Source organism: Sceloporus undulatus, chromosome 5 (assembly GCF_019175285.1).
Source record: "Sceloporus undulatus isolate JIND9_A2432 ecotype Alabama chromosome 5, SceUnd_v1.1, whole genome shotgun sequence".
NCBI classification, from domain to species: Eukaryota; Metazoa; Chordata; class Lepidosauria; order Squamata; family Phrynosomatidae; genus Sceloporus; species Sceloporus undulatus.
Genome location: NC_056526.1, coordinates 165,612,412 through 165,626,596, shown reverse-complemented (window position 1 = coordinate 165,626,596; position 14,185 = coordinate 165,612,412). Strand labels below are relative to the sequence as shown.

General features: G+C 41.1%; 1 protein-coding gene across 1 annotated transcript in view; it reads left to right on the top strand.

Moving 5' to 3' along the window:
* The window catches only part of EGF (epidermal growth factor), a 74,802-nt gene that overhangs the window by 19,027 nt on the left and 41,590 nt on the right, over window positions 1-14,185 (top strand). The window contains 6 exon segments of the mRNA XM_042470080.1: window positions 1,647-1,772; window positions 4,163-4,240; window positions 4,243-4,281; window positions 7,104-7,226; window positions 10,793-10,915; window positions 12,900-13,036. Of these exon segments, the coding sequence (XP_042326014.1) occupies window positions 1,647-1,772; window positions 4,163-4,240; window positions 4,243-4,281; window positions 7,104-7,226; window positions 10,793-10,915; window positions 12,900-13,036 (626 nt within the window).

Below are 14,185 nucleotides of genomic sequence, written 5' to 3'. Positions count from 1 at the left end.
GAACATGTGACTTGCTCAAGGTCACCCAGTGGATTATATGGCCAAGCAGGGAGTCAAACCCTGGTCTCCAGAGTCATAATGGTAGGAACAGTTTTATCATACACATGGTCAATGTAAATGAAAACTTACCTGAGAGCTTCTCAGTGGTGGTACAGTGGTAGATTCTGAAGTGCAGACACTCATCTTGACATTCCATACAGCATTCTCACTGAGAAGAGTATCAAAATGCAGGTAAGTGTATTGACCCATATTAACAAACCAATTCTAGCAATATTCATCTTTACCAGGAATGAGTCTTTTTATAAATCTTAATTTCTCATTCAAGACTAAAGACCCCAAGACTCCCAAAGTATTTTATTTACAAGAGAATGCACATGAAAATATACTCCTGTTGCTGGGAATTCATTTTCTTTCATCCCTCACCAACAAATGTGAGGACTGCAGCAAAATTTAGAGGAAAGAGGCAAGTCTGATGTAGTGGCAGATGTCTTCCCTGATCTGGTACACCAGTTTTGTAGCCTTCACTTCATCACTGGAAATAACAATGAATTCACTTTCAACTATATTTGTTGTTAATGTGCCTCTGATTGGGTTCAGCTTATAGTGACCCTGTGCTCACATCCAAGAAACCCTTTCATCAACAGTCCTGCTAATGCCTTGCAAACTCAGGGCCATACTTTCCTTCAGTTTATCCACTCATATTGTGATCTACCTCTATTCCTACTGCCTTCCACTTTATTATATTTACCAAAGAGTTATATTGTCTTATGGTATGTCTTATGATAGGCTCTGTTTAGCTATTTTGGCTTCTAGGGTGAGTTCAGTTATTGGACCCATTTATTTGTCTTGTTGACAGTCCATGTTGTCTGTAGTTCTGTCCTCCAGCCTAAGATTTGAAATGAGTTGATTCTTTTCCTGTCAGCTTTCTTCACCTGAACATGTTCTTCCATCTGCTTGAAGAACTGATCCCTCAGGATAAAAACAAACAGGACCTTTAGGTGTCTGCCCACATCCGTGAGTGCACTGAATGTAATTGCTTGTACAGGGAATTAGTTCTACAGTTAATTTAAAATAAAGAAGAAAAGCTGTATGTGGTATGCTGGATCTGAGTGGTGTCCACTTCCATTGCGCTTGGATGCTATTTCTTGTTGATTATGCTGCAGAGCTAGTGTGGTGGAGTACCTTGAACAATGGACTGTGACTCTGGAGGCCATGGTTCAAATCCCTGATCAGCCATGGAAACCTGCTAGATTACCTTGGCAATTCATTCATTTTCAGCCTCGAAGAAGGAAAGGCAAAGCACCTCTGAACAAATCTTGCCAAGAAAATCCTACAATAGGTTTGCCTTAGGGTCCCCATAAGTATGTAATGTCTTGAAGTCACAGAGTAACAATGACTACTACTTCAAATAGCATGTAATTATTACTGAATCATGCTGCAAAATTGTCATAAAGTAGAGTGAACTCAATTAGAGTTGCCATAAACCTTGATTGTGGATGAAAAAAAAAAGCATAACTGCACACCAGAATGCAGTAGTGTATGACTGCTTATAAAGAAGTAGCTTTAGGACTGCCTTTTTGTGTACCTAAGTAAGAACAGAGCACCTCTTGAGTTACTTTTTAACCAGAAATAATCCTCTTTTCCAGTTGAGCGGCCTTGTCTTTCAAACAGAAGAAACTGCAAGAAAAGAATCTGTAAGCAAGACTCCAAGAACAATCAGTGCAGGTGTATGAGTGGATTTACTCTAAGCAAAAATAGGGAATCGTGTGAAGGTAATGTTTGAGAATTGATTTTAAAATAATTACTCTGCATGGGAAAATATAGCATATTTGTTTGTTGAATGTGTATTTGGATCCCATACAAAAAGAAAGGTAGGATATAAATATAATAAAATAAACAATTCCTCCTCTCTCTCATAGAATCATAGAGTTGGAAAAGACCACAAGGGCCATCCAGTCCAACCCCCTGCCATGCAGGAAATCTAAATCAAATCATACCCGACAGGGGGCCATCCAGCCTCTGTTTAAAGTCTTCTTAGGAGGGAGATTCCATCACTCTCTGAGGGAGTGTGTTCCACTGTCGAACAGCCCTGACTGTCAGGAAGTTCCTCCTAATGTTGAGGTGGAATCTCTTTTCCTGCAGCTTGCAATGGTTCTGGATCTTGTTCTCTGGAGCAGCAGAAAACAAGCTTGCTCCCTCCTCAATATAACATCCCTTCAAGTATTTAAACAGGGCTATCATATCACCTCTTAACATTCTCTTCTCCAGGCTAAACATCCCCAGCTCCCTAAGTCATTCCTCATAGGGCATAGTTTCCAGACCCTTCATCATTTTGGTCGCCCTCCTTTGGACATGTTCCAGTTTCTCAACATCCTTTCTAAATTGTGGTGCCCAGAATTGAACACAATATTCCAGGTGGGGCCTGACCAAAGCAGAATAGAGTGGGACTACATTACTTCTCTTGATATAGCACTTACTTCTATTGATGCAGCCTAAAATTGCATTGGCCTTGGTAGCTGCCACATCGCACTCTTGACTCATGTTCAACTTATGGTCTACTTGGACTCCCAGATCCCTTTCACACGTAGTCATGTTCAGCCAGGTGTCACCCATCCTATACTGTGCATTTTATTTTTCCGCCCTAAGTGCAGTACCTTACATTTCCTCGTGTGTGAAATTCCTTTTGTTAGCTTTAGCCCAGCTTTTAATCTATTAGGTCATTTTGATTTTGATCCTGTCCTCTGGAGTATTAGCTACTCTTCCTTATTTGGTGTCATCTGCAAATTTGATATGTTCCCAATTTGTCCTCCAAATCATTATAAAGATGTTAATAGCACTGGCCCCAGGACGGAACCCTGTGGGACTCTAGTGGTCACTTCTTCAGGATGAAAAGAAGAAACTGTAATTTAACACACAAACTATAAAAATAAATAATAAAAAAGAATTTTGTTGGTACCTTAAAGACAAAATTTATTATAGCACACTTTAGCATAGATTACAGTACCTTATGCGATCTTGGAAAAGTTCTTGGCTTTACTATAACATTCAGAATTCCCAAACAATGGTTGGCATGCTATTTGGTGGAATCTGGAACTTGTAGTCCAAGAAAAAAAAAAAACTTTCCAAGTGCAAAGTTTATGCCCTACTAAAATGTATTAGTCTTTGGATTCCACGGTTCTTTTCTGCAGTGATAAGACAGCTAAGTCTTAGGCGCGTTACAGACCGCCCTCAAGCGGCCGTTCTCCCGCTGCCGCCATTAGCTGCGGTGGGAGCCCCAGCGGCCAGACCGTGAGGCTTCCGGCCACAGCGAAAAAGGAGTGCCGAAATGGCGCTCGTTTTTGGACTCCGGAAGTGGTGCCGCAAGGCGCGAGGTGCGCACTCACGGTGTCATTTCCTCCGTGCCACTCTGGACGCATGCGTCCACAACGTAAAAACGGCAGCGCCCATGTGGATGGGTGCTGCTATTTGGACGCGCTCCGCGCATGTTGGGAACAGCACCGTTAGGAAGGGGCAACCCTTCCTAACCCTAGGACGCACAGAGCGGTCCTTAATGGCAGTCTGTAAACCGCTTAGAAAAAAAATAGACAATGATGCTCTGCTGTCCATGTTTTAGGGACAGAAATATGTGCATATATATCTGTTGTAGGTAAGCACATACAGCTATTGTAGGATTTGCTTAGAGCAGAATCCCATTTTTTCTCAGCTCAAGGTTTATTGCATTGTTTACTGAAGACACCTGTGTTCTCCCCGCCATCCTTTACTGCCATCCCAGTGTAAATGCTGCTAAAAAATTCCAGTTAGAAGACAAGAAAGAAGAGGGTGTTGGGCAGACAAAAGAGATTTTTTTTGGAGCTTCTTTGTCAAAGGCATTGCTAATTGTTTCTAATTACAGAAATACAGAACATATGGATGTGAAGATCTTTATGTGATCCATATTATAAAGTTAAGTGTGATTAAATAAATAAGCATATACTTATCTTCTGTATTCTATGCCCCCTGTTGCAAGATGTTTCTTTGTAGGTAACAGCATGCTTTTTTCTCTTAATGAGGATTACCAAACTATTATAACACATCAAGTAACTGCTGTTACTAGTTTTTCTGTTGTATTGTTTTTGGCAAGAAAATACTAAATATAACAAAATTGTTTTCCCTTCTCTATCAGATGTCAATGAATGTGGATTATGGAACCATGGCTGTCATTGGCTGTGTCAATATCCCAGGATCCTATATTGTACATGTCCAAGAAATTTTGTTTGCTGTCTGATAAAAAAACTTGCTATGGTAGGTAACAGTCAGATAAAAACACTTTGTTTCTGCTTCTTAAATCTTCTATAAACACCAGAAGTTGTACTGGATTAGCTCACTCTGTTAACCACTTTCTCAGCACTTTTTTCAGGAATATTATTTGATGGCAGAGTTGGTCACTGGAACAAGGTGAAGTCGAAGGCTTTCATGGCTGGCATCCATAGATTTTGTGGGTTTTTCGGGCTATGTGGCCAGTTCTAGAAGATTTTCTTCCTGATGTTTGCCAGCATCTGTGGCTGGCATCTTCAGTGCCAGCCACCGATACTGGCCAAACGTCAGGAAGATTCTAGAACATGGCCACATAGCCCGAAAAACCCACAAAAAAACACTGGAACAAGAGTTTGCAACTTCTCAGCTCCCCCCTAAAAAAACTAAAACAAAAACAAAATCTTAGGCTGGGCAAAAGTGGACAACCAACATTTCTGTTTAGCTGAAATCATTCAAGAATTATCAATCAGAAATGTACTAAATGATTATTATTTTGCTGTTGCTTTCATGGTACTCTAATTTTACCAGATTCAGTTGGATGATGGTGGTGGTGGTGGTGGTGGTGGTGGTGATGGTAGTGATGACAGTTATCTTTTAATGCAACATATTCTGTGTTTTCATTGTTTTGTAAAATCATGCCTGAAGAAAGCCAAAATTAATAATGATTTGCCTTGCCAGTGTTGAGCCTGTTCCATCTTAATAACAGTTCTGGGGTCCCTGGAGGTTGCTGTCTTTTCGAGCTTCTGAAATCCTATTAATATCATGTAGTTTGTTCATTGGGTAATAACGGTGAATCAGAAGCCTATTCTAAATACTGAGTTAAAATATGTAATAGAATTCTTTCCCTGCACCTGCCACAGATTCATGTTGTTTTGTTGATTTATGTATTCAATTTGTTTGTGTCTAAAAATCATAGTATGTTTTTCGTTTAAGAAGGAAATTCACTTGAATTATATCAAACCTGTTTCTGCCTACACACTTTTGGTTTGGCCTGATATTGAATTAGAAGTACTGTACAGTAGTCTCAATCCATATCTAGGCTCCATGGGCTTACCTGTGAGTAAGCACTTTAATACAGCCCCATAAGACTAAACATTCATCCTGAACCTTACAGACTTCTTCAATGCTACAGTAGATTTCACATTGCTACAGTTTGCTTCACATTAAAAAAAATGTATCTTGGTTAGCCAGAAACAATGAAAACTCACAAAACAGTGACACTTTTATAGGGCCAAACAAAATGCACAAAATACATGTTGTAAAGTACCACTGGCTTCTTCATCAGGCAAAGGAGTTAAAAATCATACAGAAGAAAAAAATTATGACGGTTAGTCAAAAGCCTGCATTTTGTCGAAATGTAGCTGTTCTCAGTTCTGATGATGTGCAGAGACATTCATGCAGGCAAGTCCTCTTGGCTATGTGTTTACTCCAGGACATAAAATGTAAGGTCCATTAGCTAATAGAATGCTAATTTAATGAAATGTTAATGGAGTATCCACCCTATTCTCCTGTATGATTTTTCTCCTATATGGATTCTCCTGTATGATTTTTTAACACTTTTGCCTTTTGAAGAAGCCAGTGGGCCTTTGAAAGTTTGCAATGTATATTTGGTATATTTTGTGCATTTCAGTTGTTCCAATAAAAGCACCACTGTTTTGTGGATTTGAGATGTTATTGTATTAAAAGAATGTGTTTGGCTGTAAAATGAAACTCATCAGTGGCTTTGCTGTTCCAAGCAACACACAATCCAAACTTGAAATGAATGAACTGGACACGAAGGACAGAACAGCATGAGAGCTATTTCAGTTATATTGTTTCTCCTCTGCAGACTATGATAACAAACTGGATTTAGTATTATTGTAAATACCTATTTGAGAATAAATCCTACTCACTGGTACTTACTTCTGAGTAAGGAGCTGCATAATCAAGGCTGTTGATTTAGATTAGGATTATTTCCTAATTGTTGTTGTTATGTACGGGTAAAGCCAATACTTTCCATGGATTCTAGGAAACAGCTGTGGGCAACCCTACATTTGTTCCAGTTTTATTGTCCATTTCAGCAGCTGCCTCCATTTGGCAGTTTTTGTGCTGGAAGGAAAAACAGCATGCCATATAATACAGAAGGAGTCGAGCCTGGGAAAAGTTATTTTTTGACTACAACTCCCTAAATCCTTCAGTGACCATGGCAATTGGCTATTCTAATGGGGGGGGGGGCTTCTGAGAGTTGTAGTTCAAAAGTAACTTCTCCCAAACCTTAAGAAGAAGAATATTTTAAGAAGTGATCAAAGGCCAGGAATGTTGGTACTTGGAACACGTATAATGCCAAGCCTTAGCACACTACAAAAGTATTCACTGCCCTACCTCTATTTTCCCCTCATGTGAGCTTACCAGTCCTATTGAACAGTCCAAATATAGGGGAGCTCCTCCTTGCACCAGGGTGAACAAGCAGTGAATCTTGTATTGAATTGTTCAGTAGTTGTCATAAAGTGGCTTAGTGGTTCTTACTTTCTTTACATGGAAGCTGTTTACCTCTAGTTTCAACTGCAAAATATAGTACAGTATATGTGTATACTGTATAGTATAAGTGTATCAAGCCTGCCTAGAAATCATACTTTTTGGCTTTCTCTGTCATAAGTGTGGGAGTAATCATGAAAGAAATATCACTCTTCATATTCTCAGAGCACTTTGACCACATATTAAATAGCTGGGTGAGCTGGGCTGCTGCAAATTTAGCTCTGTTTGGGGATTCCTTGTTTCTGCTATTCAATTCTACACACAGCCTTTTCTTCTTTATTTTCAATTTACTGTAGAACTAATTCCCTGTACAAGCAATTACATTCAGTGCACTCATGGATGTGGGCAGACACCTGAAGGCCCTGTTTGTTTTTGTCCTGAGGGATCAGTTCTTCAAGCAGATGGAAGAACATGTTCAGGTGAGTAAAGATATTTAAATTTCTGTGTTTTCTCTTAAAATGTTGCTGCCTGAAGTCACATTAAATTCAATGGGGCTTACTTGCTTGAAGCCCCAAGGACACCCCTTTCTAGGCCGTGGGGAAGTGGCCTTTTGCCACTTCCCCGCGGCCTGGAAAAGTGGCGGATCGGGGCCTCAGGGCTGCCGCTGTAGCAGCTGAGGCCCCGATCCATCGGGGACAGGGGCGGGTGCAGGCCGCCTCAAAAGGGTGGTCTGTACATAGCCCAAGACAGTCAGGCCAGGGGACAAGACCATTAAAAACAGCTTTGAGATAATATGTAGCACTAGGATTGTACTTTGCCTATGCCTGGTGTATTCTTTGAATAGGAAACCTTTGATCCTTTATAGATTTGGATTCTCTTTCTCATAATCCTCTATCAGTAGTCATGTTGGGTGGGGCAAATGGGAGTTATAGACAAAATACCAGGAATGCCATATACAAAATATCTAAACAGAAGCTGATTTGAAAATACTTACCTGCTAAAAAGAATTTTATTGTTAGTTTTTTGTGGGTTTTTCAGGCTATGTGGCCATGTTCTAGAAGAGTTTCCGGCCACATACCCAAAAAACCCACAAAAAACTATGGATGCTTTCAACTTCACAAATTTTGTTGTTGTTAAATGCCTTCAGGTTGATTCCAGCTTATGGTGATCCTATCCTAGGGTTTTCTTGGCAGTTTTCATTCAGAATGAGAGAGTGTGTTGCTCCATAATTTCCATAATTGAGCAGCCATTCAAACCCTGGTCTAGCATCCTAGTTCGGTGCTTAAACCACTACAACATACTGGGTGACCTCAAACTGAACAAATATGCCAAGAAGACCCCATGATAGGTTTGCCTTAAGGTTGCCATAAGCTGGAAATGACTCAAAGGCACACAGCAGCAACAACAATAACAACAAATATTTCCAGTCATCAACTGCCGTTCTCAGCTCTTGCAAACTTGAGGCAGTAGCTTTCTTGATTGAACCAATCTACCTGTAATGCAGTTTCTTTCTTTTCCTGCTGCTTTCCACTTTACCAAGCATTATAGTCTTTTCTCATGATGCATCCAAAGTACAATAGCCTCAGTTAGTGCCAAGTTTGGAAGCTTCACCTGGTGCAAAATATGGCAGCCAGCCTGGTCGCTGGTATATCCAGGTCGGACCACATAACGCTTATTTTAAAATCTCTTCATTGGCTGCCAATTAGCTTCCGGGTGCGGTACAAGGTGTTGGTTATTACATTTTAAGCCCTACATGTCTTGGGTCCAGCTTACTCGCGGGAGCGCCTGCTTCCATACAAGCCACCCCACATTCTCAGGACCTCTGGGAGGAACCTGCTATAGCCAAAGAAGACCAGGTTGACTTCTATTTCTCAGAGGACCTTTTCATCAGCTGCTCCAAAACTGTGGAATGACTTGTTGGAGGCAATTTGTCAGATTACCACCCTTGATGCCTTTAAGAAGGCAGTCAAGACTGATCTCTTCCGGCAAGCCTTTCCTGATTGACTGACCTCTCAAAATAAAAGATAACCCCATCTGCCCATAGCTATTTTTACTATCTGCCTATCTTTTAACTGTTTTAATTAATTTTAACTTGAATTTGTAATTTGATTGTTTTTTGAATTTGTAATTACACTAAGTGTTATATTTTATGTTGGTGGTAGGTTGGTGGATTGTGAAATTTTATGATTTATCGTATTATGTATTTTATTATCTTTTAATGTAACCCACCTCAATCTGTAGGGAGAGGCAGGCTACAACAACAACAATAATAAATCTTTGCTTCTAGTTTGACAGATAGGCCCTTAAATAAACTATAACTTCAGGGACTGAAGCCACCATCCTACTCCAGAATTCATTATTGTCATATTTCAACACTGAGGACAGGTTGAATGGGAGGAAAAAATTAGTGGCTAGACGAGTGATGAAAACATCTCCCCCTGTGGTGTGGTTTTAAAAAGAGAAGTTGCAATAAAATAGAAAGCACTATTTTGACAAGTTTCAGATCATTGGGTTTCACCACTTCATTATCCAAAATCATTTCATATTGAGGTATGAAAATGACTTTCATTTGATATGTCATTAAATGAGGTTCAGTTGTTTAATATCTACTGGAATTCATTACTTTTTTCCCCTACATAGATTCTTCTGTGTACTCTGAACAGACATTTTTTAAAAGTACTGTACTCTATTCTTCCTGGTGTATGTTTTGGCGTATGTGAGTCCTCTTCCATTTTGCAGCAAGAACATACTGGAGCTAAGGATGAAGCTGTTTTTCCCAAGTCATAGTTGTTGTTTGCAAAACTACATGGGACTTTTTACACCACACAATTATAACACACTTTATTCACTTTAACTGCAATGGAAAACTCCTAAGTAATACTGGGATTTGCTGTATAGGAAAGGAAACTCTACCAGAGAACTCTAGTGCCTCAGAAAAGTGCAAATCCCAGGATTCCTTAGGAACTTGTGGTGTTAAAGCTGCTGTTAAAGTGGAATCATAATGCTATAACTGAAAGGCCCTCACGTTACATACATGTGTTTATTTCAGTTTTCTTTCCCTAAAGCAGCAGAATGGCTGGAATTCCTCTGAATAGTGCTGCTCTTCAGCTCCCAGCACTGCAATCTATGTTAGTTAGGGTTGATGGGAAGTATAGTAAAACAACAAATGGATAACTGCACCTTAGCCACCCCTGCCCTAGGAGATAGGTTTTGAAGCATACTGTTGTGTATAATATGTAATTCTTCTTCAGAAGAGAAAACACCAGAATCCACTCAACTATTCATTATCAACTGTTAGATTAGGGCTTATGAAATTGTATATATAATTTCTACTAAACTGCTGTACCAACACTCTAATAACAACAGTAATAAAAATAACAAGAAAACTGTATTGTGTTCTATTAAAAAATGACAAAAATTGTAAATATTACAGGTGTTAACAATAACAAGCAATTTCATAACCTGAACCCTTTGTTAAAAATACCATGTCTCAGTTTCTACAGGGGCTAGAGAGCTACTGTTTATATATATAAACAAACAGTGTGTGTGTGTGTGTGTGTGTGTGTGTGTGTGTGTGTGTGTATATATATACTGTATATATATATATATATATATATATATGAGAAGGTAGGAACCCAGGCCAAATGATGATTCATATGGGTACCAAGTCAAATGCTTAGATCCAGGTAAAATGTGGCCAGCTGGGTAACATTGCAACCTTACCTATAGCAGAGGTTTTATAGTTAAGCACCTCCTATACTGAATGATTACAATAATGGTTCCATAATGGCAAGTCATGCTGCTTCATGTGAGTCTAACTCAGAGCTTGGACAACTTACATTGTTAGACTACAATTCCCAGCATCTACCACACAGTATGGGCATGGCAATGGTGAATAGGGATTCTGGGAGTTGTAGCTCAACAAGGTAATATTTCTGGATTCAGTTTAATGTCAGTCTAATTTTAATTTACATTTAGTTTTAGAATCCGTTGTTGTTGTTGCTGCTGCTGTTGCTGCTTTTAAAGAAAACCATATGTTTTTAAGGGTGCACATCTGATAATGGTGGTTGTAGCCAGATCTGTACTTCACTGACACCAACAACATGGAAATGTGGTTGCTTTCCTGGTTATACCCTCATGGAAGATAATAAACATTGCACTGCAACAGGCAAGTACCATGATCAAGTACTTGGTTTGTGCCAAGTACAAACAACATAATGTTCAAAGCTCTGGAAACACAGGGTTAAATCTGGTGAAAAAACAATTCTGCCATGGAATCAAGCAGTGTACATAATGTTATAATATCACAATTTCTCAATTCTTCCCCACTTGGATTCAATTTCAAAATGGTTAAAACTGAATTTGTGGAATAAAAAGTGGTAAAAAGAAAATACAGTTACCCCTCCGTTTGCGTGGACTTCATATCTGCAACCCTCGCTTACTCATGAGGAGCAAACAGAAGAGATTAAAATGGGGTGCACACCCAAGGCACGCTCCTGCAACTGCTCACAGCCATATGCACCCATTCAAGCCTATGGGGCTTGAACTGGTGAGAAATTCTGTTTTCACAGGGTGTGTGTGTGTGTCCTGAATGGATCAGACACTAAAATGGAGGGCTAACTGTATTCTGTTCTCAGGTACATGTGGCTCTCATGTACACTTGGCTCTTTATGAAAACTAAGTGCAGCATGGAGACAGGTGTATGACTGATAATAAAAGGTTTTCTTTGAACCTTTTTGGTATTCCCAACCAGAATAGATCTATTAAAATAATGGAACTTTCATACTCTCCAAATTTTCACAAAATAATTTTGATACTTCTTTCAGTGACCTGACATGGCCAGGGAATGGCGCTCTATGTGAGCTAATTGTTACAAGTGTATTTTCTTGATTCTAACATCTTAACACAGTATTTGGAAAGAGAAAGCCTATGATGATATACCATGGTGTGGGGGATATATCCTTTTTACTAGAGTACGTGCTGGAACTGACATAAAAGGGTGTGTGAAAGGGAGTGGTCAAGAAGCACAGGCCAGGAGAGGATATAGTTCTCCCTCTGTTTTTGTGGGGATCCATTCTGGCCCCCCTGTAAAAAGCTGTGCACATTCAGGCCCTATTGGCTTGAATGGAGGTGCACTCCTGTGTGTGTGTGTGTGGGGGGGCGTACGGGTGCATTTCATGGGTGCCCACCCCATTTTAACTCCCTCCATTTGCCCCCCCCTCGCGAATAATCAAGGGCCGCAGATCCCAAGTCTGCAAGAACGGAGGGAGGACTGTATATGAATGCACAAGCTGTTTTACAGTTTAAAACTGGGATATATATGGCCAAACAACATCAGAGTGTGATTAAAATAGCAAAGGTTATTCATGAAGAAGATATAAGCTAGAGATGCTGAAGCAGTTTGCTTTTGCCTGGGCATTGTGGAAAGAGCAAGATTATACCTGCTTATTGCTTCTCCCCCCTTCTGAATTACCTGAGAGCAAACTGCTTTTGCACTTTGCTCTATTATCGTGCAGTCAGTCCTTTGTATCCATGGATTCTGCATCCATGAATACAACTATCCATGGTTTGAAAGTATAGTTGTCCCTCCCAAGGTCTCTCCTGATCCCTTCCATGCCTGGAACAGTTGATCCAAGCATCAGAAGGGTCAGGAGAGAGCTCACACAGCCCCTTCTACCTTCCCTCTGATGTCCAGATTAGGTGATCCAGGCATGGCAGGGGTCTGGAGGGGACCCGCATGGGCCCTCTCATGGGGAGAGGGTTTAATTCATGATTTTTCCATATTCGCAGGGGTCTATCGCCCCTAAACCCTGCAAATATGGATGACTGTGTTTCTGTGTTTGTGTGTATCTGCATGTATATAAAAATCCAAAAAACAAACCTTGATTTGCCATTTTATACAAGGGATTCCATTTTACTATGCTATTGTAATAATAGGACTTGAACATCCATGCATTTTGGTATCCATGGGGCAGTCCTGGAACCAACCCTCACTGAATACCAAGGACTCATGGTAGTTAAAAATCTGAAACAGATGGTGAGGGGGAATGACACTGCACATGCTTTCCTGCCTCTTTCTACTGAAAGTTTCTTATCTACAGATTATTATGGGGCTAGAAGAGTTAACATGCTCTGAAATTTGTCCCAAACAGGACCCAAGCCATTTCTGTTGTTTGCAAACAGCCAAGATATCCGCCGCATTGGTTTTGATGGAACAGATTATTCAAGTATACTCAGCTGGCAGATGGGAGCAGTCTTAGCTCTGGACTATGACCCTGTTGGAAATAAGGTGAGGCATTTAAAAAAAAAGAGAGAGGATTTTGAAGTGTCACAAGGACACATGGCTTTTGCTTCTTTGCATTTTAACCTCTTAGTTTCTGGTGTATTGTAAGGACGAGCACCAGTGCTTTTGCTGAAGCTGTTTGCAGATAGCTAGTTCTTATTTCTAGAACTCTGAGCCTGTATCAGTAGTAGAGGGAGAGAGAAGGCTGTACCATCAGGGGCTAGCCTGAAGAAGGAGGCTCCTCCTCCTACAGGGACGTAGCCAGGATTTTAGGAAGGGGGGGGTCCAGACTAAGTGCCATCATTATAATGGGGCTTGGGTGCGGCGGCGCAGCAGCACACACCATCCATTTCTAATGGAGGGGGGGTCCGGACCCAAGATCCCCCCCCCGGCTACATCCCTGCTCCCTAACTGTCATCTTTCGGCCTCTGAGGGAGAGAGTAGGCTGGCCCAGTACCATCAGGGGCTAGCCTGAAGAAGGAGGCTCCTCCCTCCCTAACTGTCATCTTTCGGCCTCTGAGGGAGAGAGAAGGCTGGCCCAGTACCATCAGGGGCTAGCCTGAAGAAGAAGAGCCCTCCCTCCAGTCCATCTGCCTTGGTCCAGGCCTCAGAGGGAGAGAAGAATGCTGGACCTGATTCCCTCCCCCCCTCACCATTCCCTTCTCCTTTTGTGTCGTGTCTTTTAGATTGTAAGCCTGTGGGCAGGGAACTGTCTGTTATCCCCTCTATTGTAAACCGCTCGGATTCCCAGTGATTGGGCAGTATATAAATAAAACCTATTATTATTATTATTATTATTATTATTATTATTATTATTGGTGCTTTCTGCACCGCCATTTGGGACGTCCTCTGGACGTCCCATTTTAAAAAAGGGGCGTCTCTTATAGACGCCCCTGGGCCTAGTACGGACTCCGTCCGTACAAGATGGCGCCGGCCCTTCTACATGGCCGGCGCCATCTTTGCGTATCGGACGCTGAGCGTCCGTACGCGTCGCACCGCTTGTGACGTAGCGAGCGCGCCCCTGGCGCCTCGCTACGTTGCAAACGCGACGGAAAAAGAAGCTCCATTTTGGAGCTTCTTTTTTGGTCCGCGTGGGAGTCGGGCCGTGTGAAGGCTCCGGCTCCCCTGCGGACCTACTGGCGGCGGCGGTCTGTA